We start from the raw sequence: 26,921 nt of genomic DNA, 5'->3' as shown, positions 1-26,921 counted from the left end.
CAAAACCGAGGGAAATCAGTAAGAATAGTCAAAGTCTGTAACCAGATGTCCAAAAACCTTTAAAATGAATCACAAATTTTCCACACGAGGAGCAAACAGTCTCCGAGAACTGATCACTATGGCGGTCAGAAAGAAACTGAATGTGGAGACGCCTAACCGCCGCTAGAGGGTACTGCAGTCACGTGCAGTGGGCGGTTGGCGTTGCGAGGAGCTAACAAATTCTTCCCGAAGCTGATCTGTGCAGGCGCAGAATCCACTACTTATGAATGATAGAACCACTATCCATATCTGTATATATTGGGAGTGTTTAGAGAGAGAAGGTAGAGTCCTAGAGGTGAAGTCTACTGAGTCCTGAGCGAGAGTCCTGGAAAGAGAAGTCAAAGGAGTCCTGGCAGCAGAAGGGAGAGAGAGTTTGGAAGTCTGACTTGGGTCTAATCCAGCAGGGCTGTTCTTATGTTCTACTTGAAAATGCCAGGGCTTGAACCTGGGTCCTTCTACATGCAAAACATGTGCTCTACCACTGAGCTAAAGTCCCTCCCCAAAACAGTAAAATACAAAATATTAAAATGACTTCAACACTCATTTTCTATGAAACATAAGAGCCTTGTCAAATAACAATAAGCTCAAGAAATCTAGAAAGATCCTAAGTTACCATCTTTTGCATAGGCCACACAGTATACTGTCTCCTTATGTCCTTTCAGGGGCTGGATTAATGCTCCATCAGAAGTATCATACACCTGCAGAAATAAAATAAAAAGGAAAGTGTAAGACTTCAGGAGACAAATCATCAAAATCATCAAAACTAGAAGCAAATATACTAATGTCCCAATCTTGTTGACATCGGTTTAAGTACACTGATTTCAACTGAAATCACATCTAATAAGCACATTTAGGATTGCAACATGTCATCATCATCATCATCATTATTATTATTATTGACAGAATTGTGATGCCATCTTCATTTAGAATGCAGGTTCAGGACTATGCAATATTTTGAAAGCCAAATATTATGCCAAACCCACATACCATGTGTCTGGAATGTATTAATTTGCAAAGCATCCTTACTGGTCTTTTTTAGGCAACAGCTAAGGACACCTTTGTTCTATCTGGCTTTTAATGGTATTGAATTTTAGCACTGTTGTGATGAGGTGTTTTAGCTGTTTAATTTTACTGTGGATTTTATTATGTTATGGTTTTGATATATCTTGTCAGTGCTCAGCATGGTCTACAATGACTGGCAGCAGCTCTCCAAGGAGTCTTTCCTAGTCTTACCTGGAAAGGCCAGAGAACTGACTCTTGTGCATGCAAAATAGGTACTTTACCACTGAAATACAGTATCCCTTAACATAGAAAGTTGCCTTCTACCAAGTCAGTATCCATCTAGGTCAGTATTTCCTACATTGACTGACAGCAACTCCCTAGAGAGGTCCTTCCCATCCCTTCCTGGAGATGCCAGGGACAGAATCTGGGAATTTCCATACGCAAAGCACGTGCTCTAACACTGAGCTACAAGCCTTCCCACAAAGAAGGTTGAGCCCCTGAAGGTGGGATTCAAACTTTCATCTCCAGGAGAGACTGCAACCTGAATGCAGTGCCTTGGGTTGCTCAGCCACCCTGACTTAAAAGTGAGGCCCCTGCTTTCCCCACTCCATAGTCCTGTCTGGGCATTGAATTCAGAACCTCTCACACCCAAAGTGAGAATCCTAGATTAACAAGCCAGCTAAAGAGAAATTCCTTTCTACCATGTTTTGTTGTGGTCACAACACACAGTACCAGCTACTATCTACAGGTGAAACTCGAAAAATTAGAATATCGTGCAAAAGTTCATTAATTTCAGTAATGCAAATTAAAAGGTGAAACTGATATATGAGATAGACGCATTACATGCAAAGCAAGATAAGTCAAGCCTTAATTTGTTATAATTGTGATGATCATGGCGTACAGCTCATGAGAACCCCAAATCCACAATCCCAGAAAATTAGAATATTACATGAAACCAATAAAACAAGGATTGTAAATAGAACAATATCAGACCTCTGAAAAGTATAAGCATGCATATGTATTCAGTACTTGGTTTGGGCCCCTTTTGCAGCAATTACTGCCTCAATGCGGCGTGGCATGGATGCTATCAGCCTGTGGCACTGCTGAGGTGTTATGGAAGACCAGGATGCTTCAATAGCGGCCTTCAGCTCTTCTGCATTGTTTGGTCTCATGTCTCTCATCCTTCTCTTGGCAATACCCCATAGATTCTCTATGGGGTTCAGGTCAGGCGAGTTTGCTGGCCAATCAAGCACAGTAATCCCATGGTCACTGAACCAGGTTTTGGTACTTTTGGCAGTGTGGGCAGGTGCCAAGTCCTGCTGGAAAATGAAGTCAGCATCCCCATACAGCTCGTCTGCGGAAGGAAGCATGAAGTGCTCCAAAATCTCCTGATAGACGGCTGCGTTGACCCTGGACTTAATGAAGCACAGTGGACCAACACCAGCAGATGACATGGCTCCCCAAATCAACACAGACTGTGGAAACTTCACACTGGACTTCAAGCATCTTGCATTGTGTGCCTCTCCATTCTTCCTCCAGACTCTGGGTCCTTGGTTTCCAAATGAGATGCAAAAGTTGCTCTCATCGGAAAAGAGGACTTTGGACCACTGAGCAACAGACCAGTTCTTTTTTTCTTGAGCCCAGGTAAGACGCTTCTGACGTTGTTTGTTGTTCAGGAGAGGCTTGACAAGAGGAATACGACATTTGAAGCCCATGTCCAGTATCCGTCTGTGTGTGGTGGCTCTTGATGCACTAACTCCAGCCTCAGTCCACTCCTTGTGAAAGTCCCCAACACTTTTGAATGGCCTTTTCCTGACAATCCTCTCCAGGCTGCGGTCATCCCTGCTCCTTGTGCACCTTTTTCTTCCACACTTTCCCCTTCCACATAACTTTCTATTAATGTGCTTTGATACAGCACTTTGGGAACATCCAACTTCTTTTGTAATTACCTTTTGAGGCTTTCCCTCCTTATGGAGGGTGTCAATGATGGTTTTCTGCACAACTGTCAAGTCAGCAGTCTTTCCCATGATTGTGATTCCTAATGAACCAGACTGAGAGACCATTTAAAGGCTCAGGAACCCTTTGCAGGTGTTATGGATTGATTAGCTGATTGGAGTGGGACACCTGGAGCCTAAACTGTTGAACCTTTTCACAATATTCTAATTTTCTGGGATTGTGGATTTGGGGTTCTCATGAGCTGTACGCCATGATCATCACAGTTATAACAAATTAAGGCTTGACTTATCTCGCTTTGCATGTAATGCGCCTATCTCATATGTCAGTTTCACCTTTTAATTTGCATTACTGAAATTAATGAACTTTTGCACGATATTCTAATTTTTCGAGTCTCACCTGTAGTACATCAAGCTATCTGGGAACATAAGTACAGCCCTGCTGGGTCAGGCCCAAGGCCTATCTAGTCCACCATCCTGTTTCACACAGTAGCCCACCACATGCCACTGGGAAGTCTACAGGCAAGAGCTGAGGGCATGTCCTCTCTTCTGCTGTTGCTCCCCTGCAACTGGTATTTAGAGGCATCATGCTAACAGAGCAGGGATTAAAGTTCTTTTGAGAGACAATTCTATCATATATACCAACATGCCAATTAATAAATTAGAAACAAAGTTTATAAGATTATACCAGTAATCTGTTTCCAGATGCAATTATCAGTTGAGTTCCATCAGGCTTAAATGCAAGGTCACATATACTGTGAAAACAAAGGAAGATGTTAAAAAGCAAACATATTTCCCTCTTATCTACAATAATTATTTGGAAAGTATTTCCATAAGAAGCAGCTATGTGAATACAGGTCACCACCTTCAGAAAGTTAAAAGAATTTCATGTATGGATCTATGCTCAGAAATAGTAAGGCGCTTCACGAGCAGTGTGAAACAGTGTGAAGTGAGGCTTAGCCCACCCTCCGCGCAGAAGATCAAACATGTAGCCCTGGGCAGCTAGATTGGCCGCCCACATGACTACCGGCTCCATCAGAGAGCCCGTGGGGGCTGCAGGGATCAGGGACCACTCGACCATTGGAAGTGTGCAGGGCATTCTGGGGGGACCCCCGGAACCGGAGGTTTTAGCCTTTTTATTTTGTTGTAATTTGGATTTTATTGTGAGCCGCCCAGAGACATACATTTTGGGCAGGATAGAAATATGTCAAACAAACAAAGCATACACATAAGGAGGGACTGCAGGTATGCACCAGGAGTCTTCACGCAACTCTCTCAAAAGCGTTTTGCACATGTGCTATTGCACAACAGCCATTAGAGTTTGGAGCACTCCCCGCACTCTGGAAGTGCTCTGTAAGACTGGAAACACACCACAGTCCCTCAACAAGCACACTTTGTTAGGTTTGGATGTCAAGCACTGGCTCCAATACTTGGCTGCCCCTTGTTTTGCAACCCTCTCTCTTCCTTTTCTGCATCCAAACCATTGAATACTAACGTATGCCATTCCCCCAGGGGTGTAGTGAGGGGAGGGGGCACACAGGAAGGAGCACCACTACTTCTTTACTTCTCTAGCTGTCAGGGTGAGTATGGCCATGGCGACTATCATGGAGAGTGCCTGCTGCAAATCTCAACTAGCAACTACACCACTGCCCCTAACCCAAATGAACACATACAGGGAAAGCAGAAACACTGTGCAGTGTCGTGGCCACTGTCCCCCTCTTCTCCTGAGTTTCAGCCCTGCTCCAGGGCAAAGGAAGAAAATTAGGAACATAGGAAGATGCTGTATACTGAGCCTGACCACTGGACTTTCTAGCTCAGTGTTGTGTACACAGACTGGCAGCAGCCTCTCCAAGGTTGCAGGCAGGAATCTCTCTCAGCCCTGTCTTGGAGATGCCGCCAGGGAGGGAACTCGGAACCAAGATGCTCTTCCCATCCCCTAAGGGGAATATCTTGCAGTGCTCACACTTCTAGTCTAGATTGGAGCTGAGAGACCAAAGGGCAGTGTGGGTGCATGAAGGCTAAGTTGGAAGCCAGGACAAAATGTGAGAGCCCTTAGGACATGTGGACAGGTTCCCCCAGGCTGGCCCAGATGCTGCCGAGGCAAGGCCCAGCACCTGAACGTACGCTCTCCATATCTTTTGGCCCGTGAGTGAATGTGCCAGTGCCTTCATCGCACGAACGGAGAGTATTTTTTCACTTTAGAATTGTATTGATGGCGCAGTGCTGTGTTTCGACAATGACGGAGAGAAACCACGTTAGCACCGTATGGTGCCCAGACGCCCCGAGGAGGGAGTGGAGCTGCTCCCCCGCTTCTCTTCCAACCCGTATTCCGTTCTGAGCCAAAGTGTCTGCTACACATAAGGAGAAGTAGTCAGCTCATCCTTAAGTGGTGCTGAAAACAAAGGTGGGCAAGGAATAATAGAAAGAAGTAAAAGACTGCGATGGAGGGAGACGGGGGTGGGGGTGGCTGCCGACCGCCACGGACGGACCCACACGGCGCAACCCGCCCCCCCCCCCCAACACCCAACCCCGTTACTGCCCCACACCGACTTCCCAGGGGGAGTCGCCTCTTACCATTGATCGAACTTGTCTCTCCACTTCTGCACAGCTCTCATCACGCCCCTTCCCAGGTATCCCTCCCTTCCCGACCCCGCCGCCCAAGGCTCCTCAGCCGCCCCTCCCCCACCCAACTACCAACCGTATGTTATGTTATTTCTTTATTTATTTATTTGCGGAGGACGCCACGCACTGCCTCCCCAGGCAACGCGCCTGCGCACTCTCCCTCCTCAAGCTCAGTTCTGTGAACATATACAGAGATGGGTTTTCAAAGATCCAGAGTGATTCAATGGATGATCCTGATAGAGCATTTCCGGGTGTATCTTGGAAAAGAGAGTTTTAGATCTCCATTCCGCCCCCCCACCCACCCGCGAAGCGGAACTTGCGAAAGCTAAGCGTAGAAGTCTAACTGTTTGACTAAGGCGTGAACGGACCCACAGATGTGGTTGTTCACCTCTAAAACGAAAGGTACTGGTAGTACAGCGAAAGCGGGAATCCACGCCCTTAACACTTCGGTCTTATTTCTTGTGACTTTTAATTTTTTTGGTTTTAAATATTTCTTAAAATTGTCTTGACAATGCAAACTATAATACAAATGCAATCCATTTTTCCTATATTACGGGTGGGGGAGATGCTGAGAAAGAAAAGCTTACACAGCCTTACAATGTAGTCTACAGTTACTGTTGCAGGAAATTAGAGATGGAGTTGAAGCCCCTTTGGATTTCCAGCCAAAAATGCAAATGTACCGTACAAAACACCCCTCTCCGGTTGCATCAAAGACTTATCTAGTGACATAGACTCGTAGAATTTTAGTTGGAAGGGATCATCTAGTCCAGGCTTGCACAAAATAAGGACCGGGGGGCAAGATCTGGCCCAAGAAACTTTTTTGCTGGCCCCAAGGTAGGTGCATCCACTCTCCTTGGTTAAAATTGTGGGTCCCTTGACAGGGGGAAAGATCCATAAATAACTAATAGTTGCTTCCATTAATGTTTTTAATAATTTTAATGTCATAATGCACTGAAAATTGACCTCGGCCCCTGCATGCCAAGTCGTGGTTGGTTCTGGCCTACCGGGGCATTTGAGTTGTGCGCCCCTGATCTAGTCCAACCTCCGGCTCAATGTAGAAAACTGTTAAAACATTCCTAACAAATGGTTGTCCAGCCTCTGTTTGAAACTGGAGAACCCACATTGTACCCGGCAGATTGTTGCACTGTCAAACAACTCTTAGGAAATACTTCAGCTGTTCCTCATAGGACTTGGTTTCTAGACTAGCTGAAGGAACTAGGTATGTTTAGATTGGAAAAGCAGTATGAGATGATAGCTTTCAGCACCTTCCTTTATTGTTGCTATATAAGACTTTCCCATATTCTGGGAAACACACCAGCAGGGATTCAAACCAACAGCCTCTTGCTCTTTAGGCAAGTTATTTCTCTACTGTGCCATTAGGTATTTAATCTCTATTTTTAAGGGTGTCGTCTTAAATTCAGGGCCGGCTTCTATTCAGGTAAATAAGGTGTGTTTTGGTTAACACCTCCTAAGATTGCATTAGTTTATTTAGCAGCTGTGCTGGCTTCTTGTCCAGTAAGACACCTAGATCACTTTCACATGTATTGCTTCCAGGCCAGGTCTCCCCCTTTTAGCACTTGAGCATTTGGTTTTTCCTTACTCAAATACAGGACTTTACATTTGTCTCTGTTGAATTTTGTCTTGTTGGTTTTGACCCAGTATGCAAGCCTCTCCAGATCAGATTAAATCTTGATTCTGTCTTCTAAGGTGTTAGCTATCCTCCACCTGCAGTGTTGTGTCATCTGCGAATTTGATAAGCAGCTGGTCCACTTCCTCTTCCAACTCATTTATGAAAACATTTAATGGCCCCGGGCCCAGTAGGGATATGCACGACATGCACAGGAGAGGTCCAACGTGCACCGGGGTGGCAAGGAGGTACACTGCCACCCCGTGGGACCATTATTTAACACAACGCTGGTGGGGAAAACGCAGAGGTTAGGGTGGGGTAAGAGCACCCTCCCCGGTCCTTAACACTATGCCCCCCCCAACAGGCAATTGAGGCCTGTTCCTTTTTCCGGCCCTTCTCCCAACCCTCTGACCCTAGGGAGCTCTGGGAACACTCCTTCGAGGATTAGGGTGCTGCTGCTGAATGCCAGGTCAGTTAACGCAAAAACATCTCTCATCCACGATCTGATTGTGGATGAGCGTGCTGACCTGGTATGTGTGACGGAGACCTGGTTGGATGCGCTGGGCGGGGTCGGTCTCTCTCAGCTTTGTCCTCCAGGTTTCCAGATCGTGCAGCAGCCCCGCCTCGAGGGTCGGGGAGGAGGCGTTGCAGTCATCTTTCGAGAGACCCTCCCCGTTTCCAGGTGCCCGGTCAGGCAATCTCAGAATTTCGAGTGTTTGTCCTTGAGGGTGGGCCTCCGAGATAGGCTGGGGATTCTGTTGGTGTACCGACCACCCCGCTGCACTTCAGTCTCCCTATCTGAGCTGGCGGGGGTGGTCTCGGAGGTGGCCTTGGGTTCCTCCAGGCTTATTGTTTTGGGGGATTTCAATGTCCACGCTGAGGCCCCCCTAGTGGGTGCGGCTCAGGATTTCATGGCCTCCATGGCAACCATGGGCCTGTCTCAATTGGTATCAGGCCCTACCCACGTGGCGGGACACACTCTGGATCTGGTTTTTGCCAACCGGGAAATAAATGATCTGGAGGTGGGGGAATTTGAGACCACTCCCTTGTCATGGACAGATCATCACCTGGTGGGGTTTAGTTTGACTGCTCCGTCTGCCCTCTGCAGGGGTGGTGGGCCGATTAAGATGGTCCGCCCCCGGAGGCTTATGGATCCGCTTGGATTCCAGACGGCCCTCAGGGAGTTTCCAGTGTCCAGAGCTGGTGACCCTGTCGACGCCTTGGTTGATCTCTGGAATGGAGAGATGGCCCAGGCTGTTGACACGGTTGCCCCCAAGCGCCCTCTCCGGCTTAGTGGAGCCCATTCCGCTCCTTGGTTTTCCTCGGAGCTTAGGGCGATGAAGCAACTCGGACGACGGCTGGAGCGACGCTGGAGGAAGAGTCGTCACGAATCCGATCGAACACGGGCTAGAACCCATTTTAGGGACTACGCCGTGGCGGTGGGGGCGGCGAAGAAACGTTTTTTCTCCGCCTCCATTGCGACTGCTCAGTGCAGGCAAACAGAGCTGTTTCGTGTGGTGAAAACATTGCTCCACACATCCCCCCGGACAATGGGGGAGGAGCCATCTACAGCTCTTTGTGATCGGTTTGCCTGTCACTTTGCAGATAAAGTCACTCGCATCCGTGCTGACCTGGACTCCAGAGTTTTGGCAGTTCCGGCAGACGTGCCTTTGGTACCATCTGGTCCCGTTGTGTTGGATTCTTTTCGGTTGGTGCGGCCTGAGGATGTGGACAAGATCCTGGGCAGTGTGCGGGCGACTTCGTGCGCTCTTGACCCTTGCCCTTCATGGCTAATAAAAGCTGCCAGGGAGGGGACAGGCAGATGGCTGGAGGTGATGGTTAATGCTTCATTAAGGGAGGGCAGGATGCCATCGTGCCTTAAGGAGGCGGTGGTAAGACCTCTATTAAAAAAGCCCTCCCTTGATCCCTCCAGCCTGGACAATTATAGACCTGTGTCTAACCTCCCCTTTTTGGGCAAGGTGATGGAGCGTGTGGTGGCGTCCCAGCTGCAGAGGGTCTTGGATGATACGGATTATCTGGACCCTTTTCAATCTGGCTTCCGCCCCGGGTATGGGACTGAGACTGCCTTGGTCGCTCTAGTGGATGACCTACGCCGGGAACTAGACAGGGGGAGTGCGTCCCTGTTGGTTCTGCTGGACCTCTCGGCGGCGTTCGATACCATCGACCATGGTATCCTTCTGGGCCGCCTCTCGAGTATGGGAATCGGAGGCACTGCGTTGCAGTGGTTCCGGTCCTTTCTTGAGGGGAGGGTCCAGAAGGTGGTGCTGGGGGACTACTGCTCGGCCCCGTGGCCGTTGGCCTGTGGGGTCCCGCAGGGTTCGGTCTTGTCCCCCATGCTGTTTAACATCTACATGAAGCCGCTGGGAGAGGTCATCCGGGGATTTGGACTGAGTTGTCAGCAATATGCGGATGACACTCAGCTCTATCTCTCCTTGTCATCTGATCCTAGGGAGGCGGTGGATGTCCTGAACCGGGGACTGGAGGCCGTGATGGGTTGGATGTGGGCTAATAAACTGAAATTGAATCCGGATAAGACGGAGGTGCTGTTGGTCAGTAGGAGAGCCAATCGGGATGTGGAGATTTTACCAGTTCTGGATGGGGTTGCACTCCCCTTGAAGGAACAAGTACGCAGCTTGGGGGTACTACTGGACCCGGCTCTGCTCTTGGAAGCTCAGGTGGAGGCGGTGGCCAGGGGTGCCTTTGCACGGCTTCGGCTGGTGCGCCAGCTGCGTCCCTTTCTCGAGAAGGCAGATCTGGCCACAGTTACCCACGCCTTAGTCACGTCGCGGCTGGATTACTGTAACGCGCTCTACGTGGGGCTGCCCTTGAAGAATATCCGGAAACTGCAGCTAGTGCAAAACGCGGCAGCAAGGGTGTTATCCAGAGCTGCCCGTTGGGAACATATCACCCCCATTTTGAAAGAGCTGCACTGGCTACCGGTTCGTTTCCGGGTCCAATTCAAGATGCTGGTTTTGACCTTTAAAGCCCTAAACGGTTTGGGCCCAGGGTATTTGAGGGACCGCCTGCTCCCAAGGGTTGCTGCCCGCTTGACGAGGACATCTGAGGGGGCCCTGCTCCGGGTGCCGACAATGAGAGAGGCCCGGCTGTCGTGCACTCGGGACAGGGCCTTCTCTGTTGCTGCCCCCAGACTCTGGAATGCTCTCCCAGTGGTCATTCGCTCCTCGGACTCCATCATGGCTTTTAGAAAGCTTGTAAAGACTTGGCTTTTTACCCAGGCTTTTACATAATCGTTTTTACTGCTGCTTCTGGGTGTTTTTATTTCTTGTATTGTTTTATGCCTGTTTTTATATGTTTTTATACTCTTAGCATGTTGTTTTTATTGTGTTTTTATTGTATGTTTTTAACTTTTGTAAACCGCCTTGGGGCTATATTTTAACGAAAGGCGGTATAAAAATGCAAAAATAAATAAATAAATAAATAAACTTCGAACCAGCCAACCCTCTGGACTTTCAAACCGGTTCAGAGGTCTGTAAAAGGGCCCCCAAATCAGTTTGTGCACATCCCTAGGGCCCAGGACCAATCTCTGTAGTACTCCAGCCAGCATGGGGTAGTGGTTAGAGTGCTGGACTAGGACTGGGGAGTCCCAAGTTCAAATCCCCACTCAGCCATGAAACTAGCTGGGTGAATCTGGGCCAGTCACTTCTCTCTCAGCCTAACCTACTTCACAGGGTTGTTGTGAGGAGAAACTCAAGTATGTAGTACACCGCTCTGGGCTCCTTGGAGGGAGAGCGGGATATAAATGTAAAAATAAATACATAAAATAAATACTCCACTTCATACCTCCCTCCAGGATGATGTGGAGCCATTAAGGAGGACTCATTCCATAAGCTTGCTCAACCAGGGGCGAATCCACCTCACAGTAGCATAATGTAGCTCACCTTTTACTGACTTGTCAACAAGCGTATCATAGGAGAAATAGTCAAATGCCTTGCTGAAATCAAGACATAGTATGTCCACAAGCATATATACTAAAAACTAGTAACTCTGTAAAAAAAAAAAAAAAAGTCTGGCATGACTTCTGCTTCTTAGCCGGGTATTGACATCAAGCTGACAGGTCTATAATTCCCCATGTCCTCCTTTTTATCCTTTTTGAAGACAGGAGTGCAGCTATAATTGAGCGGATGGGTTTAAAGAACCCAGGCCTCCGAGCTGCTGAAAGCCCTCCAGCTCCATCCCTCCCTATTTTCTTCATCATCTCCCTCACTTGGAGGGGGCCGCTGGAGAGGGGGGTGAACACAGACCCCCTCTCCCCTCGCTACACCCTGTTTGAAGATATGGAATTTTTATTGGCACATTGCCTCCACATTGCCTCAATCCAGCATTCAGTTGCTTTCCAGAGCATTCAGCTCCACTGAGTTGCATTCAGACACAGCAACAGGAAGAAAATTACTCAGAGTAGTTCGGTTGAAATTAAAAGGACAAGTTAAGCTTTGCCTAACTTACCTTTGTAACTCTGAGTAATTTTCCCCGCCATGTCGGTTTAAAATTTTAAACAATGTTTAAAAGAGAAGAAATGAAGACCCTAGTTCAAAAAAGCATAAACTTCTGTCTTTGGCTGCCAGCTTTTGTTTCTTTGGGGAAAATCTACCAACAACTACAATAAAATCCTAGATGTTCCTGTTCTTTTCTATAGGCATCTCTTAATTCCGGCCCAAAGGAAATAAAATAGAAAAACGTTTACTAAAACCCGTAGGTCAGGTTGTGTGTCATTCTATACTTTTTCTATCTCTATGATTCCTTCGTACAAGAAGAACTGCAAAAAGGAAGCTCAAACTCATCTTCACGGCATGCGCACGCGCCGCAGGATTTTCTGCGCATGAGCACAACTCCTTAAGTTATTCCTCTGGTTTCTAACCACCCATCGCGTTCAAGGTTGCGGGTAGCGTAATACTTAAACCGCGCGGCGGGTAGGAGAGAGAGACGGACACGACGTTAAGAGCCCGCATGCGCAAAAATCATAATCACGCTGGTCTGTGTAAGAAAGCGCGAGAAGTTGTTTGTGTGAACTGAATTTTGTTTTGTTTTTTATTTATGGCGGGAAAAGAAGATCGAGGGGCGTGTCTATTCGTCGGGAGTTGCTACGCGCATGCGTGACAGTAGCGTATCGATTGCGCTGGACGAGAGAGAAGACGCAAGATGTCAATTCAGGAAGCAAAAGAGCAGCGTCTGGGCAGGTGGGAAGCTGCCCCCAGGGGAAGGGGTGAGAGCGAGGATTTTGCAGTAAAAGACGGATGCTTTATGCTTCCCCCCACATCAGTTGGTTTGGGCCCCCCCCACCAGCATAAATGTTTGGGGAGCGGTTATGCCATCGTAATAGTATGGAGAAAGTGTCATGATTTCTTCTTCTGATATGACACCATACTCTTCATTATCATTTAATTATTTGAATTCAATCCCGCCTTTCAATCCAGAAAGATCTTCAAAGTGGCTTATGTCAAATAATAACGTGCAATTTGGGGTGGTTTCTGTCACCTCTGACAGATGATGTTGCTCTGGGGTAGTATCTCCTGCCCCACAAGAACCTAGTTTTCATTAGGTCATTGTGGCTGTTCACACTAAATTCCATTCCCTCACATCCCTTTGTCGGCTGAAAACTAAGTCTCTGGCAACTGGGAATAAGCACTTCTTGCTCCCTTCCCCCTAGGTCTACAAGTCCTTTTGATGTCTAAGGGCAGAGAGGGAGGAGGTGTTGCAAACTGGATTAATGCCATTTTACCTTTTCACCTATGCTACGCTGTAGCATAAACCTATGCTATATTTGCTCCTTTGGTTCATTTCCCCCCAGTGCATAAGAGGCTGAGGTGCAAACTCTCTTGTATAAGATAGCACAGATAGTGCTGGTGCATAGACTTCTTAACCCTCATACAGATGACACACATTGGCTGAGGCAAGAAGTCTTTGGCCAGCTTTTAATGCATCTTGCATTACATGTAAGAGTTTTAACACACCTTACATCCCATTAATTTCAATGAGATTCAGTCATGTCTAACATAATGACAAAGTCCAATTGAAATTAATGGGGGCTCAAGTGAATCATGACAAACTTGTCTAATTAATTTCAGGTGCTCAGTTATGATTTACTAGTCTAGGTGATGTCATTTGTATCTTCAAGGGACAGGTGTCTTGTTTGCTTGCTTGTTTGCTTGTTCTATAAAACAATCCTATCTTAAAGAGAGAGCTGAAAGAAAATGTAGCAATGGAAAATCTATACCCAAAGGCATTCTCCATACATTGGAATAAATCTATACAGTGCTGTTAAAGACTATTAACATTCTAAGGCATCAGTCCCCTGTATACATTTTCTAAGCCCCATTGAACAGTGCAAACTGCACATATCCATAGATGTAAACAGAAGTATGGCATGGAAGGTTGTTGGAAGGTGAAGCAGAGGAGATGAATTACTTTGCACTAAGAATACAAACATTAGTTTCTTGGATAGATCAGACAAAAGGGTCTACCTATCTGTCTCCAGTAGTAACCAGACAGCCCAAGAAACTGCACAATGCTGGATGTGATAAGAGACAACAATCCTTTATTGTTTATCTGCATCACTATCTGGTAATCAGAGGCATTACTATGTGAAGGTTCCCTTTTTAACTAATTGTGGCTAATAGCCAGCCCATTGATAAACATTAAGTTTTGGTAAGCCTTGATTTAAAGCCATTCTACTTGGTGGCCATCTGCATTTTATGGCAATATGTTACACAAAGAATTACCTATTACTAATCAGTTTCATTGGATAATCCTGAATTCTAGTGCGAGAAAGAGAGAGAAAAGAACTTTACTCCCTAAAGATAACAAAGATTATTATCCATGAGGCATTTCAAGTTTTACCATGGCAGTTACAGGTCTTATACTTTGTCCTTCTTGTGGCTATAAACAGGAATAAATCAGTACCAGAGTTCCACTGTTCTGCGCTGGTCAGATGTTATTTGGAATACTGTGTTGAATTCTGAGCACTGCACTTTAGGAAGGACACAGATAAACTGGAACAGTTTCAGAGGAGAGCAGCAAAGATGATGAAGGATCTGGAAACCAAGTCCTATGAGGAAGAGTGGAGAGAGCTGGGTATGTTTTAGAGAAGGCTAAAGGGAGATCTGATAGCCAAATATCTGAAGAAGGAGTAGACATCTTCTGTTGCTCCTGAGGGCAGGATTAGAACCAGTAGTTAAAATTACAAGAAAGCAGATTTAGACTAGACAGTAGGAAGGATTTTCTAATGGCAAAAGCCATTTAACAGTGATATAGTTTGCCTCATGTGGTGGTGGGCTCTCCTTTCCTAGAGATTTCTAATGGAGACTGAACAGAGATGCTGTAGCAGTTTCCGACACTGAGCAGGGGGTTGAAGACTTCCAGTCCTTTCCTCCTCTAAAATTCTATTATTTTAGTTCGGGGGGGGGGGAAAGCAGTTAAAATGACTAAGGCATTGAAATATGTTCCATTATTATTATTTTTTAAAGGTCTAGGTAGGTGCAGCTGTTCTGGTAGTATTAACATATTCATCTATTTTCAGTGATATAAGCAATATGCAGTTGATCAGTGATGAGAACAAAGAGAAGGGTCAGCTGACAACAGCAGCAGAAAGCTGTTTTGATCTCAAGAAAGAAGGTATTGCGACTATTGCAGAAAATCCAATTCAGCATAAAGAGGATGGATCAATTGTGCCTTTAGGTGCTTCCCTATCTCACAAAGCTGTTCCAAAAGGATGGGAGAAGATAATAAAGCAAAGGCGGTCTGGCAAAACTGTAGGAAAATTTGACATTTATTTTATGAGGTAATGTTAGCTGTACATTTTGCAATTTGCTGTATTTATATAGGTACATGTGTCATGCTCCAAATGACTTTTTAGTTTAGCTTGCAGAAAGATTGCCTGTTTTTCAGATTCCCAGATTATTATTATTTTTCTGGTAGTGCTCTTGTGGCTTTGATGGTGATCTGACATGGCAAGGTTTGGCATATGATGTTTTCCTCAACACTTCATCTCCTTTTCTGGAAGAGCTTCATATACTGGGGTCTTGCTTGTCAGGCAACTGTCTGTAGGCACGGGATCCTGGGTATCAAAGCTTATCCTCTGTCTCTGGAAGAAATGACTATGGTTTTGGGAACGGTTAAACATTTGTTAAAAATTGCCTGTTTGCCCATTTCTTTTGTGGGTTGGGTGGTAGGTAGCACCCATCACTCCATACTACCAACCCACTTTGGTGTCTCTAGGAGCTACCCATGTGGAACAATGGGGTGTTTCAAGTTTCCCATTGTTCCCTATGGCTGAAACACTTGAACATTTTAAGTTTGTTCTGTTGAAGCAGCTGATTCGATGAAACATTTTGGCCATTTTGCATTTCATTTTGAGCTCAAATGTGAATGCAAAATCTGTTTCGTGCACAACCCTAAAAGGTAGTGTACATGTGATCTTCCACCTGGGCACTGACCAAACTCAGACCTGCTTGGCTTCAGCAAGGTTGCTGCATCGTTTATCTTTAGATAATGGCATTGTGTTGGTTTTCTTCCTCTAGTCTTGCTTCTAATGTTAAAAGAAACAGAATGATTCTTATGTCCCTCCTTTCCACCCTATACCTAGCAACTGCTCAGTGCTTCCTTAGGGAGAGCATTTCATTTTAGTGTGCTCATAAGTGTGTTGATGGCGCACTCACGGCCATCAACACACCAACAATTTATACTATTTGCAAATACCAAACTCTCCTTTTGTTTAGCTTGTATACTTAAAATACTTTTAAATTGTGTTTTTGAAGGCAAATGGCCTGACACTTCTAGCTAATGAAGTGTAAACATGTTTATAAGTAGTTTCAGCATTGCTGCTTCAGTGTTTTCATTTCCCAAAATATATATATACAAAATATTTTTATATCCTGCATTTTTGCAATATTTTGCAAATATAGTTGACATTATCTTTTAGTTGCATTTTACAACACTTATATGCTTTAAGATAAGGAGTCAACTCTTTGTTGTTGTTTCTCTTAGTCCTCAAGGAATGAAGCTCAGATCTAAACGTGCTCTTTTGGATTACTTTAAAAAGAATGGAGAGACTGTTCTTAAATTAGTGGATTTTGATTTTACTGCTCCTCCTGCTCAGAAGACTATACAATCAAGAACACAAGGATCTAGCACAGGAACTGAGTGGTCAGAAGTACAGAATGACAACTCTCCTAGCCATATTCTAGATCTCGGATTGCAACATTGTGAAGGGGAACATCTGCAAAATAATACTTTGGAATTGCAAATTAATGATGTAACGTTGGATAAAAATTCCATCTGTTTGCAGGATGGTCCCACTATTGATGCTAAATCAAAGGACTGTTGTTTTAAACCTCAAGAAAATGGTACAGTTGGAAGAAAGATTCAGATTAGGAAAGCTAGAAACAAGTCAGATACTAGGAATTTGGATGGTGAGCAAAAGAAAAGACAGACAAAACGGCCACCTAAAAAACAAGGAACTGTGAATGCTAAAAAAACTGAACAAAAAGAAGAAATATGTGCTTTTAACAGTGATGGTATTGGAGAGCAGAAAGTGTGCTGGAGAGCCTCAAGAAAAAGGAAAATAGCCTTGAAAGATGAGCTTCTGGTTTCTAAACCAAAGTTGGAGGTGCCTGTTAAACCAGTTGCAGCTATCTCAGAATACAAGTCAAGAGCAGAAGTTTTAAAATGTGGTGAGGGATCTAGTAGTGTAGCCACTGTAGAACCAGTTGATCTACATATTCCAGAACTGGAAGAGCTGAAAAATGAGGTGCCTTCAGAGAGCCAAGATTCAAAGTTTGCTCCCAAGGTGGACATTAATGCTTCACAAATGTGTGAAGAGAAAAGTTTAACATCAGTAAAAGGTATACGTTCCAGAGAGGAGCTCTCTTCTAAAATTTTGGTCAGATCCTTACAAACTAAGGGTTCAGAAGCATTTTTGACCATGCATTATAATTTGGTATGGTCTGCATTATTTGGGTGGGCGTCCATGATATTTGCCTTTAAACTTTAACTGCATGTAATTTCTGTTGTGTTTTTCCCTCATGTGTTACTTTGCATTTTATTTGACAAGTTTACCAGTTGGAGGAAAGGAAATGTACACCACTATAATGTTTTCTCACTGCTTTTTTAAAGCCTTCTTTCCAATAGGTTTATGAGATCGCCTAGCATTCCGTGTGTGTGTGTGAGAGAGAGAGAACTTTGCAATGCCTGGACCACTGTTCCCTGTAAGTGGGATTTCCAGATGTTGTTAACTACAGTTTCCAGAATCCTCAGCCAAAGGCTATTGCAGAAATCCCAAAGGCTATTGCAGAAAGGCTATTGCAGAAAACATCTGGAAATCCCTCTTACAGGGAACACTGGTCTGGACCAATATGAACCAAATCAGATACAGTTGTAGGGACACATAGGGACACCTCAGTGGTGTAGTTTGTGATGATGTCATCCACCCTGATTCAAGATGGCATACATGTGAACCTCCGAGGTGCAAGTGGGAACTGATTTGGACCAAATTTGGTATAGTTGTAGGGATACATAGGGACACCTCAAACTCATAGTTTGTGATGATGTCATCCACCCCAATTCAAGATGGCAGACACATCAACATTTGAGGTACAAGTGGGCTAATTTGTGAACTGCCTAACCAATTTGGATAAAATTTAATCCAGTTGTACAGATCGTGAAAGGAAAGTAGGCAGATTAGTTCTTACTGGAACAACTTGTTAATTTTCAAGTTGGCATGCAGAGGATTTATTTCTATTCATTTTTATTATAATAGAAATCCTACACATACCTCTAATAAATCCTCTAATATTTCTGTTAGTTTTAAAAATAATAAGAATGTTAGGCTGGATAGAATATAAGCAGCTCCTAATCCAATATTATTTAATGTAATAAGATCTTCCATGCCCAAACATAATAACAGAATGGTATATATAAATGGAAGGCAGTACTTATTATTCATCAAATCCATAAGACATTTGGTGTTATATGTTTGCATTTGTTTTTGCTTCATTTTTCGATGTCTAGAGGACCATGGTCGAAGAACCCAAGTGGAACGAAGAAAAACCAGCCCATATTTTTCAATTAAATTAATCAAAGAAGGTAAAATGCTTTCTATAGAAATGTTTTTTGGAGGGCTCCATATTCAGCTTAGCAACAAGACTTCAGTCTGGTCTTAAACCATATTTATACAGAAATAAATCAAATTGATGGCATATTTTCTTGGTGAGGATCATACACATTTTATTTTGGATTAAGCCCCATTTGGTGAGGTTTGTTTCCAAGTAAACGTGCATGGAACTGGGCAGTTAGTCTCCTGTTTTTTTGTGTCCTCGGAAGAAATTGCAGTACAGTAATTAGATGTAAGAGGTAGTCTTTTTTAAACATATACACAGTTATAGATGTGTTTAATCACTGACAGGTATATGATACGTAAACAATTGCCATAGATAAGTCAGTGTTTGTCAAATTAATTCCAGCATTTGGCTCATATAAGCAGCTGCCCATCATCATTGGTTGCATTCAGATGTAACAAAAAACCGTGGTTTCCTGCTACAAGAATGAACCTAATGAAGCCACAGGCTTGTGTGCCTCCCCCATACCCTCTCTTGCACACAAGAGGAAGATCGTGAAAGCTCTTGGTTTGAACTAAACCATAGTTCTGCGTGAGGTATGAACTTAGGGAACTGTGGTTTAGTTCAAACCAGTACCAAAGCTTCCACTGTCATCTTCTCATGCATGAAAGGGGAGGGATGGGTGAGAACATGAACCTGCAGCTCCTTTAGGCTTGTTTTCATAGCAGGAAACCATGGTTTCCTATTATGTCTGAACACAGCCGCTGTGTGCGACATTAATGGAAAACACTGTACCTGAGTATTAAGGATCTTTTTAAAGTAGGTAACCTAGCCTAGAGGCTGAGGTATTCAGTATTAAACAAAATGTTGTGCAGTTGTTTGTATATTTTTCTGGGTCCTGGCAGAATACACGCAATTCTGCCTAATCAGAGCATAATTGCATGCATTCTCACTGCGTAGAAACCTGGGGAAACTTTCTTTGTGGTATCAAGTGAGAACAAATGGGACAAAATTATTATCAATAACAGCATTCCTGAGGACTCTCCTCCCCACCCCCATTGCCCGTAGAGTGCTTTATTTTGGCAAGTAAATAAGGAAGCCTGGGGAAGGGATGGATATAACTTAACTTGGCTGCTGTTTACCACCGCTTATCTCATAGGGCCTAATGAAATAGCTATGTGAATTAGAGGCAGCCTGATCTGTTAACACATTGGTCTCCACAGGGCCTGAAGACATAGTCTAAACTCCCCTTTCTGCCTCCACACACAGATGAAATATATGGTGATGTATTTAAAGTAAATAAAAACAACTGATACATACAACTGTTTTGTTTTGTGTGTATGTGTGTGTGTAGCTCCAAGCCCACCTAGAAGGAAGGCCTTTCGAAAATGGACTCCACCTCGTTCTCCTTTTAACTTGATCCAAGAAACACTTTTTCATGATCCATGGAAGCTTCTGATTGCAACCATATTTCTGAATAGGACCTCAGGTAAATAAGAACAATACCATGGCCTCCTACATACATAACACAAAGCAGAGTCAAGCTGCTTCCCTGTGGTACAACCCCACTGGGGTTGCCACTGGAGGGGGTGCATTAATCAAGCGCTTGTGGACAGAACCAGTCACATGAATGCTTCCCATGGGGTGCTGATCAGGTGGTAAAGACCCAGGCAGTTGACCTTGCCAAATGATTGCTTGATTCACAGAAATTCCCCAGCAATGCAGTAAAGAACAGCAACTCCTATGTGGCTGAGTGAGTTAAGGCAATCATTGTTGACATTAACCACTGCAAAATGAATTAGTGCTACTAATATCCATTTGCTGAAATTATACAAGGTTGAGGCCATACATTGGATTAGAGTGGCAACTTTTCCATAAACGTACTGAAAGCATAAAATATTCCCATACAGTAGGGCTGCTTCACATGAGACTGATTCATATGAGCCACCCTGAGCTTGTTGTAAAGGTGGGATATGCATATGTTAAATAAATAAATGTCTTTCTGGAAGTAACTTCCATGTAGGAGGCTGCCTGAATCCTGTCCATAGGTTATAATGTGTGGTGAATACGCATTATTCATCCATTCATTCATTCATTCATTCATCGTATGTGTGTTAGTTTACATGTACACAAGTCAAGGAGCCACAACTGGCAACAAGTTACTTCTTGGCCGGAAATTTCATCTTGTGTGAAGCAGCCTTTCGCTGTGTTGCTTGAAATAGCTCTTATGTGAAATTAGAAACGCCCCCTGTTAGCACTTCAGCACATGTGCCTATGTCGGCCTTGCCAAGGAATTCAGTGCAGGCTTTGCTATTCATGGCATATTATCTCTGACTAGGCAAGATGGCCATCCCTGTACTGTGGGAATTCTTGAAGAAATACCCTTCACCTAAAGTAGCAAGAACTGCCAACTGGAAGGAAATGTCAGAACTGCTTAAACCTCTTGGCCTGTATGAACTCAGAGCAAAGACCATCATCAAATTCTCAGGTAACTTCTCCTGGATATGTAGTAAAAACATCTAGAATTTTTAGACCGCTTTTTGAGCATTCCAAGTATGCGTTCCTACCCTGTAAAGTAGATCAGTAGTGTTATCTCCATATTGCAGACAGGAGGCCAAAGCTGAGAGATGATGCTTCACCTAAGGCCATTAACTGTGCAGTCTTCTATATGCTTCTTCAGAAGTAAATCCTATTGAGTTCTCTGGGGCTTACTTTGTAAGTATGGCTAGGATTGTGGAGTCATAACTGAGACAGGACAGAGACACTTTACTACGCCAGCTCTCGATATATGCTGTGGTCCAGAGTGATGAGCACACACACGTTCCCTGCAGTGGTCCCTCTGATTTTTTTCATCTCTGTGCGGAATGAGTTTTGTTCTGGGTGGCAATATCAAGGCACTATGTGTGCACATGCATTCAGAGTGGGGCCTTTCTAATTCAACCTTAGCAGGATCTAAAATTAACTGAGCGAACATCAGAAAACTTGTCAGCATGTGCATGCCTTAGAGGGAACAGTGGTTCCATGCATGACCCTGCATTTCAAAACAATTTTTTGCAGCTATTTCCCCCAAAATTGCCTCTCTAGAAATTTTGTCTGTTCCTAGAATCCACAATCAAAAACTAGTTTGATATCATGAGAACAGTGATTGTTAATTTGATCTGATCAAGAAGATACAAGTGGCCCACTTGGTACTCACCAAAAAGCCACAAAATGGCTCTGCTTAACAAAATGGTGGCCGGATAATATCTCCAAAGTCATTTCCGGCCACCTAGGAACCGCAGATAGGCAAATTTTTACTACTTTTTTTCAACAGCATATAACGAGGTCAGGTGTACATTGCCCGACCATGGATACTCGAAACCGTGGGTGCCAGGACCGCAGATAACGAGGGCCACCAGTATATTATTATTGGCTTGCTAAATTTACACAAATTGAAGTAAGTAGAACTACACTTGTAAATAACATATATGGCCTGGAATCCCAGATCTTTATGTAGTCAGAATACAATAATCTAGAAGATATTAAAATGTAGTGCCATAGTTTCAGTTTTTAGAATTTCCTTAATAATCGTCACTTAGATAATTCTACTTAAGGCACCAATCCAGAGATCACATGGGTAATTTACATGCAAGAACTTGGACTTTTAAAAAACTGTTTCTCCCCAAAGCTTACTCACCTAACCTCGTATTGCTTCCTCACCATTTGGGGATCTGACATTAATGTTTTTTGAAGGGAAAATGACACCTATGTGCGCCAATTATTTTCCTGACAGATTTTCCTTTTTAAAAAATCCATTGATGCTAAATCTTCAAACTAGTAACTCCAGAGTAGTACTATTGAGTAACTTGGCATGGATGCTGCACTTCAGTCATCTCTCATCCATACAAGTACACTTTCACAAATTTTAAAAGCAATGGAATGTAATGAAATTGATCTCGGGCCTTTTCATGTTATGGGCTTTCTCCCCAGATGAGTATTTGGTCAAACAGTGGAAGTATCCTATTGAGCTGCATGGGATCGGAAAATATGGAAACGATTCTTACAGGATCTTCTGTGTCAATGAGTGGAAAGAGGTAACAGATAGCATATGCTTAAGTTCCTGAAAGATAATGAAGATCTTATTAATGATTTTAGTAATGTCTATGATCCTGAGTTAGAAGGCGCTTCTGCATACAGTTCAAGAGTTCCTGCTAGGGCTATCTCTTTTATACTAGCAAGAGCTGAACAAAAAAGTTGGGTATAGTGATTCAGTCCAGTACTGCTGTGTGGCACTAGTCTCAGAACTGGTATAAGGGGATCCTACGTTATCTGTTCTGCTGCTTCTCCTTGCAGAAACAGGAGCCATTGACTTGAATGAGAGATTGCAGAGCCTTTTTTAGATTGTGAGCCCTTTGGCGACAGGGATCCATCTTGTCTTGCTTATTTATTATTTCTCTATGTAAACCACTTTGGAAACTTTTGTTGAAAAGTGGTATATAAATATTGGTGGTTGTTGTGCTATTGTAAAATTGTGTATGGCTTTATAATGGCACTTCCCAGAGTCAGAATGCCAGTTCAGTGATTACAGTGCTGGACTTTTCTTCTGCTTAATGAAAAAGTTGAGGCAAAACATAATGTTGGACTCTGGCCTTCCAACACACCAAGATATTACAATAGCTCTACAGCCTGATCCTGTTTGTATTTACTTTGAAATAAGTAATAAAAATACAAGTGTGCTGCTGGATCAGACCAAAGTCAATGTAATCCAGCATCCTGTTTTTCACAGTGGCCAGGGCTTAAAAACAATGGCCCTCTGCTGTTGTTCATCCCCAGCAACTGGTATTCAGAGGCAAACTGCCTCCAAACTTGGAGGTTTCGTATAGTTAATAGTGACTGCTAGACCTGTCTTCCCATGGGTTTGTCTAATTCCCTTCTAAAGCCATCTAAGCTAGCAGCCATCATGACATCTTGTTTCAAGATCAAACTTTGTTCAGTAGGACTTAGTTCCAAGGAGGGTACATGGGGATTGCATCTTGAAGCATTAAAATGAATTTCCATTGGCTGCTTAGTTACTAGGGCTGTGCGAAGCTTTGGGGGCCATTCAGCCTAGTTTGAACCAAGCTGCTGTCCAATTTGGGTTTGAATCAAAGCAGAATGGGCCACTTTGGATTGGACGCTGAAGCTTTGCTTCAGCCCATCAGCCCCCACTTCCTTAAAGTTCTTGTTTACAGAAGGCAAGCTGCTGAGCTCCCAGTGGAAAGAGAGCAGTTGCCTGTGTGGCTTTACTTTTAAAGACTCCGTATTTTATGTGTTGTGTTGATTGCCTTGGAGTCCTGGGAATGTCATGGGCATTCCTGGGAACAGCAGTCTTTTCTGGGATTGCTGCACCCATTGCTGCAATCCTAGAAAAGACTACGCTGTCCATAAGTATCTGTGCCATTTCCAGGTATCTAGGGGAACTGGAATGAAACAAAATGCAGAGACTCTTTAAAAGTGAAACCCTGAGAGTTGCTTGCTCCCTTACCACTGGGAGTGGACCAGCCTGTGTTGTGTTCCCTGCACAGTCCAGTAAGTTAGTACAGGACTTGGCAGTAGTGGAGAGGAGCCAAACCTTCAGCCCAAATCCAAAGAACTGCTTCAAACCAGGCCAGAGTGAAGCAGACTGCCCATCCACCCAAGGCATCGAATTGGGGGGCCCTGAATCAAAGCAGTGTTGTTTACATAGCCCTGTTAGTTACTCTAAGCATGACCCAAACTTTACATTTCTTAACTAACATGATTTCATCCTGATTCTCTTTCAGGTACAGCCACAAGACCATAAGCTGAATATTTATCATGCCTGGCTTTGGGAAAACCATGAAAAACTGAATCTTAATTAATAAATCATTCTGTTCAAGCACATCCAACTCAGCTTTTAGTAGCCTGCCTTTTCTACTCTTCCTTTTCGGTTACTATAAATATAAACATTCCTTTTCACGTACATATTTATATGAGCTTTAGACACTGTATTAAATTGTAGTGTTTATGTACTAAATCATTGTAATTAAATGTGATTAAAAGCAGTTTTAACATATTTTTAAATAAGACTGACAATTTGTTTACATTGTTCAATCATTCAGCAATACAAATGCCAAACAACTGAAGCATATGTTACTAGAATTTAAATTATCGCTGTATTTAATTACAGAGTACTATCCAGATTACTGGATGCAGTTGTGCTGTATTCTGCTTACCAAAGTTCTCCTACAATCTTAGAGATACAAATCCAACAGTTATTAAAATGGCCAGTTGTGTAAACCTTATGCACTTTGTGGGTGTTTGCTGCTGCCAAATCAGACTGATAACTGGTGCAGTTGCCCAACCAGGATCTTGAGAGAGGGATTTGTAGAGGTGAGTGAAAGTGCTGCAGCATAAACATGTTGTTGTGGAAGTCACAGTGCACCAGAAATCATTAGGAGTGTGTGACGTGATGCTAGTGATTTCCATAGTGTCCTGCAGAAGTGTTTTCATATGTTCTTATCACTTTTGTGGGTACAAAAGTCTGCTCTGTTGTATATATTTTATTTATTACAGGTTTATATAACCACTTTTCTTGCAAAGAACTACTTTTTAGCCAAGGAGAATGATGGTCAAAAAATGAAATATAACAATTGCATAAATTATAACAGAGATAAGATGCTTTTTTTTTAAAGGCAGCCATTTATTTAAAATACATGTGACTGATTTCCTGTGGGACCTCTTGATATGAGTGTGTTATTGTGAGTTCTCCTCACTCGCCTTCTGCCCCAGAATGGACAGCAACCTGTCAGGGAAACTTGCACAATTTCAAGCCAAAATATGGAATCTTCACGCTAAAGACATTGATCTGGAGGGGAGAAGTCACAGATATAATGCCAGGATGATAGGAATTCCTGAGCATGAGAGAGAAAATGACGGGTTTGCTGAGCAAGTACTGAGGGAAGCCCTTAAATTTTCTGTACACTACGGTTTGATGGCTGAGCACACACAGAATATTGGGTCCAACTCCACTGCCAGGCAAACCTCCATGGGCAATCATTGTAAAATGGCTTTGTTACCCTTTCCAGCAAGGTCTGTTGAACTAAACTAAAGAAATGAAAGAGTTTGCATGGGGTCCAAGTGGCATTATGCTTTGTATATTTTGTGATTTCCTGAAAATGATTGACAGATGTCGGGAGTTCTTCACTGCAAGCTGTTTTGTGTGGGAAAGATTTGGACAACTTCCATCAAGGGCCAATAATGTACCCAGGAGCCTTGATAGCCCTGCGGCAGCAATTTCTTGAAGGCTTTATACATTCTTTGGATGAGACATATTTTTGAAACTGAATATTTGTGTGGGGATCTTAAAAAATCAATTATAGCCTAAGTCAAGAGAAAGTGTTGTGAGCCAGCAGAATGGTTCAGATTTCACCATTGATATGAATGACTAGGTAGTAGCCTTAAGCAAATCACTTGTTCTTAGCCCCCACCCCCACTAACTGCAATATCTTTACTAGTCAATGACCAAAATAAACTTATCTATCTATCTGCAGTATCAGAAAAGCAATATTGACTCATGCAAGTGTTCATAAAATAAGGGTTTCTGAGCTAGGTTTTCTGAAGCACTTTGAACCCTAAACACTATGAATACACTTCACATAAACTGAGCTGCATAAAAGTTGCTGCTTCATTATTAGGCAGTTTTCTTTCAATGGATAATAAATCTGTTTAGCAAAAAAACAGGATTGCAAAGAGGTTATTTCTCATTGCTTTAATAGTTTAAAATCCATTGGCTGAATCAACCACAGTCCCAAGTAGGGAAATATTTATTAGTACCAACTTGAATCACAAAAAAATAAACACTGAGCTTTTGAGTTCAAAGAACTCAGATGGCTAGATCATGAAAACAATAGATATTTGATTATTACTGGAGCTCAGCATTGCTTTTGGAGGTCTGATCTGTCTGGCTACTATGGCAACTGTTCATTATTAAGGAGACATAAATACTGTTTTTCAATTTTAAAACGTTTACAAAGCAAAAAGTATAGGGGAAATGGTTCTCTGTCCCCAAGGGCTCACAATCTAAAAAACTAAAACCTTTGTGTGTCTCCTTTGTGAGATCCCAACACCACTAGTGACAGTATATGCTAAATAAGGGAAGTTGCTCTTCCTCTGCTAATTTAGCAGTGCTGAACAGAAGAGTGACCACTTTTTTAAAAGGTGCTGCTGCACCCATTTAGCAGGGAAATTACAACTCCGGAAGTACAGAAACGGAGTTTTTTTTAAGTGTACCTATGTATGTCCTGTGTTTAAAGCTGCAATCCTCTGCACTTTCTTGGAATGTTTTTTCATTGGGACTTTTCATTAGCCTGGGCCCCTGATAACTTGGCAAAGAAGCACCGTTTAACGTGGTGATGATTCTCTTATGCAGGGAAACAACTGGCCCTATCCAACCCCAGCATCACCACAGCATGTTTGCTGTTGCTGGTGTCTACCTTGTATTTCTTTTTAGAGTGTGAGCCCTTTGGGGACAAGGAACCATCTTGCAGTATTCCTTTTTCTATGCAGAACGCATTGAGAACTTGTTTGTGAAAAGCAGTATATAAGTAGACC

At 43.5% G+C, this 26,921-nt stretch overlaps 2 protein-coding genes across 14 annotated transcripts in view; one reads left to right on the top strand and one right to left on the bottom strand.

Moving 5' to 3' along the window:
* Nucleotides 1–5,725, bottom strand: part of IFT122 (intraflagellar transport 122) — a 125,081-nt gene extending 119,356 nt beyond the window's left edge. For 2 of the 5 annotated variants that reach the window (XM_053293647.1, XM_053293651.1), the window contains exons 1-3: nt 5,568–5,725; nt 3,682–3,748; nt 653–737 (exon numbers count right to left, since the gene is read on the bottom strand). In XM_053293647.1, coding sequence (XP_053149622.1) covers nt 653–737; nt 3,682–3,748; nt 5,568–5,608 — 193 coding nt within the window. In that variant the 5' untranslated portion in view covers nt 5,609–5,725. Of the gene's footprint in view, nt 1–652; nt 738–3,681; nt 3,749–5,117; nt 5,319–5,567 lie in introns of those variants that run through there. The other 3 variants (XM_053293648.1, XM_053293650.1, XM_053293646.1) reach the window with 2 other exon arrangements.
* A 187-nt stretch (nt 5,726–5,912) lies between these two features.
* Nucleotides 5,913–24,384, top strand: MBD4 (methyl-CpG binding domain 4, DNA glycosylase). Of its 9 annotated transcripts, none has more exons than XM_053293653.1 (9): nt 5,923–6,017; nt 12,329–12,458; nt 14,798–15,058; nt 16,264–17,120; nt 18,286–18,360; nt 19,687–19,821; nt 20,671–20,820; nt 22,302–22,405; nt 24,113–24,384. In XM_053293653.1, exons 2-9 carry the CDS (start codon nt 12,421–12,423, stop codon nt 24,188–24,190), a joined length of 1,698 nt encoding a protein of 565 aa, XP_053149628.1. In that variant the 5' UTR covers nt 5,923–6,017; nt 12,329–12,420; the 3' UTR covers nt 24,191–24,384. The 9 variants fall into 9 exon arrangements, 8 of the variants coding, with proteins under 8 accessions (XP_053149633.1, XP_053149628.1, XP_053149632.1 ...); XR_008315684.1 differs by lacking the exon at nt 5,923–6,017 and adding an exon at nt 21,646–21,768 and having other exon boundaries at nt 12,099–12,458; nt 24,113–24,217; XM_053293654.1 differs by lacking the exon at nt 5,923–6,017 and adding an exon at nt 14,168–14,352 and having other exon boundaries at nt 12,106–12,458.
* The last annotated feature ends 2,537 nt before the right edge of the window (nt 24,385–26,921 follow it).

This window comes from Hemicordylus capensis, chromosome 2 (assembly GCF_027244095.1).
Source record: "Hemicordylus capensis ecotype Gifberg chromosome 2, rHemCap1.1.pri, whole genome shotgun sequence".
NCBI lineage: Eukaryota > Metazoa > Chordata > Lepidosauria > Squamata > Cordylidae > Hemicordylus > Hemicordylus capensis.
Note: the sequence above shows the minus strand (reverse complement) of the source record. Positions and strands in the feature narration are given on the sequence as shown.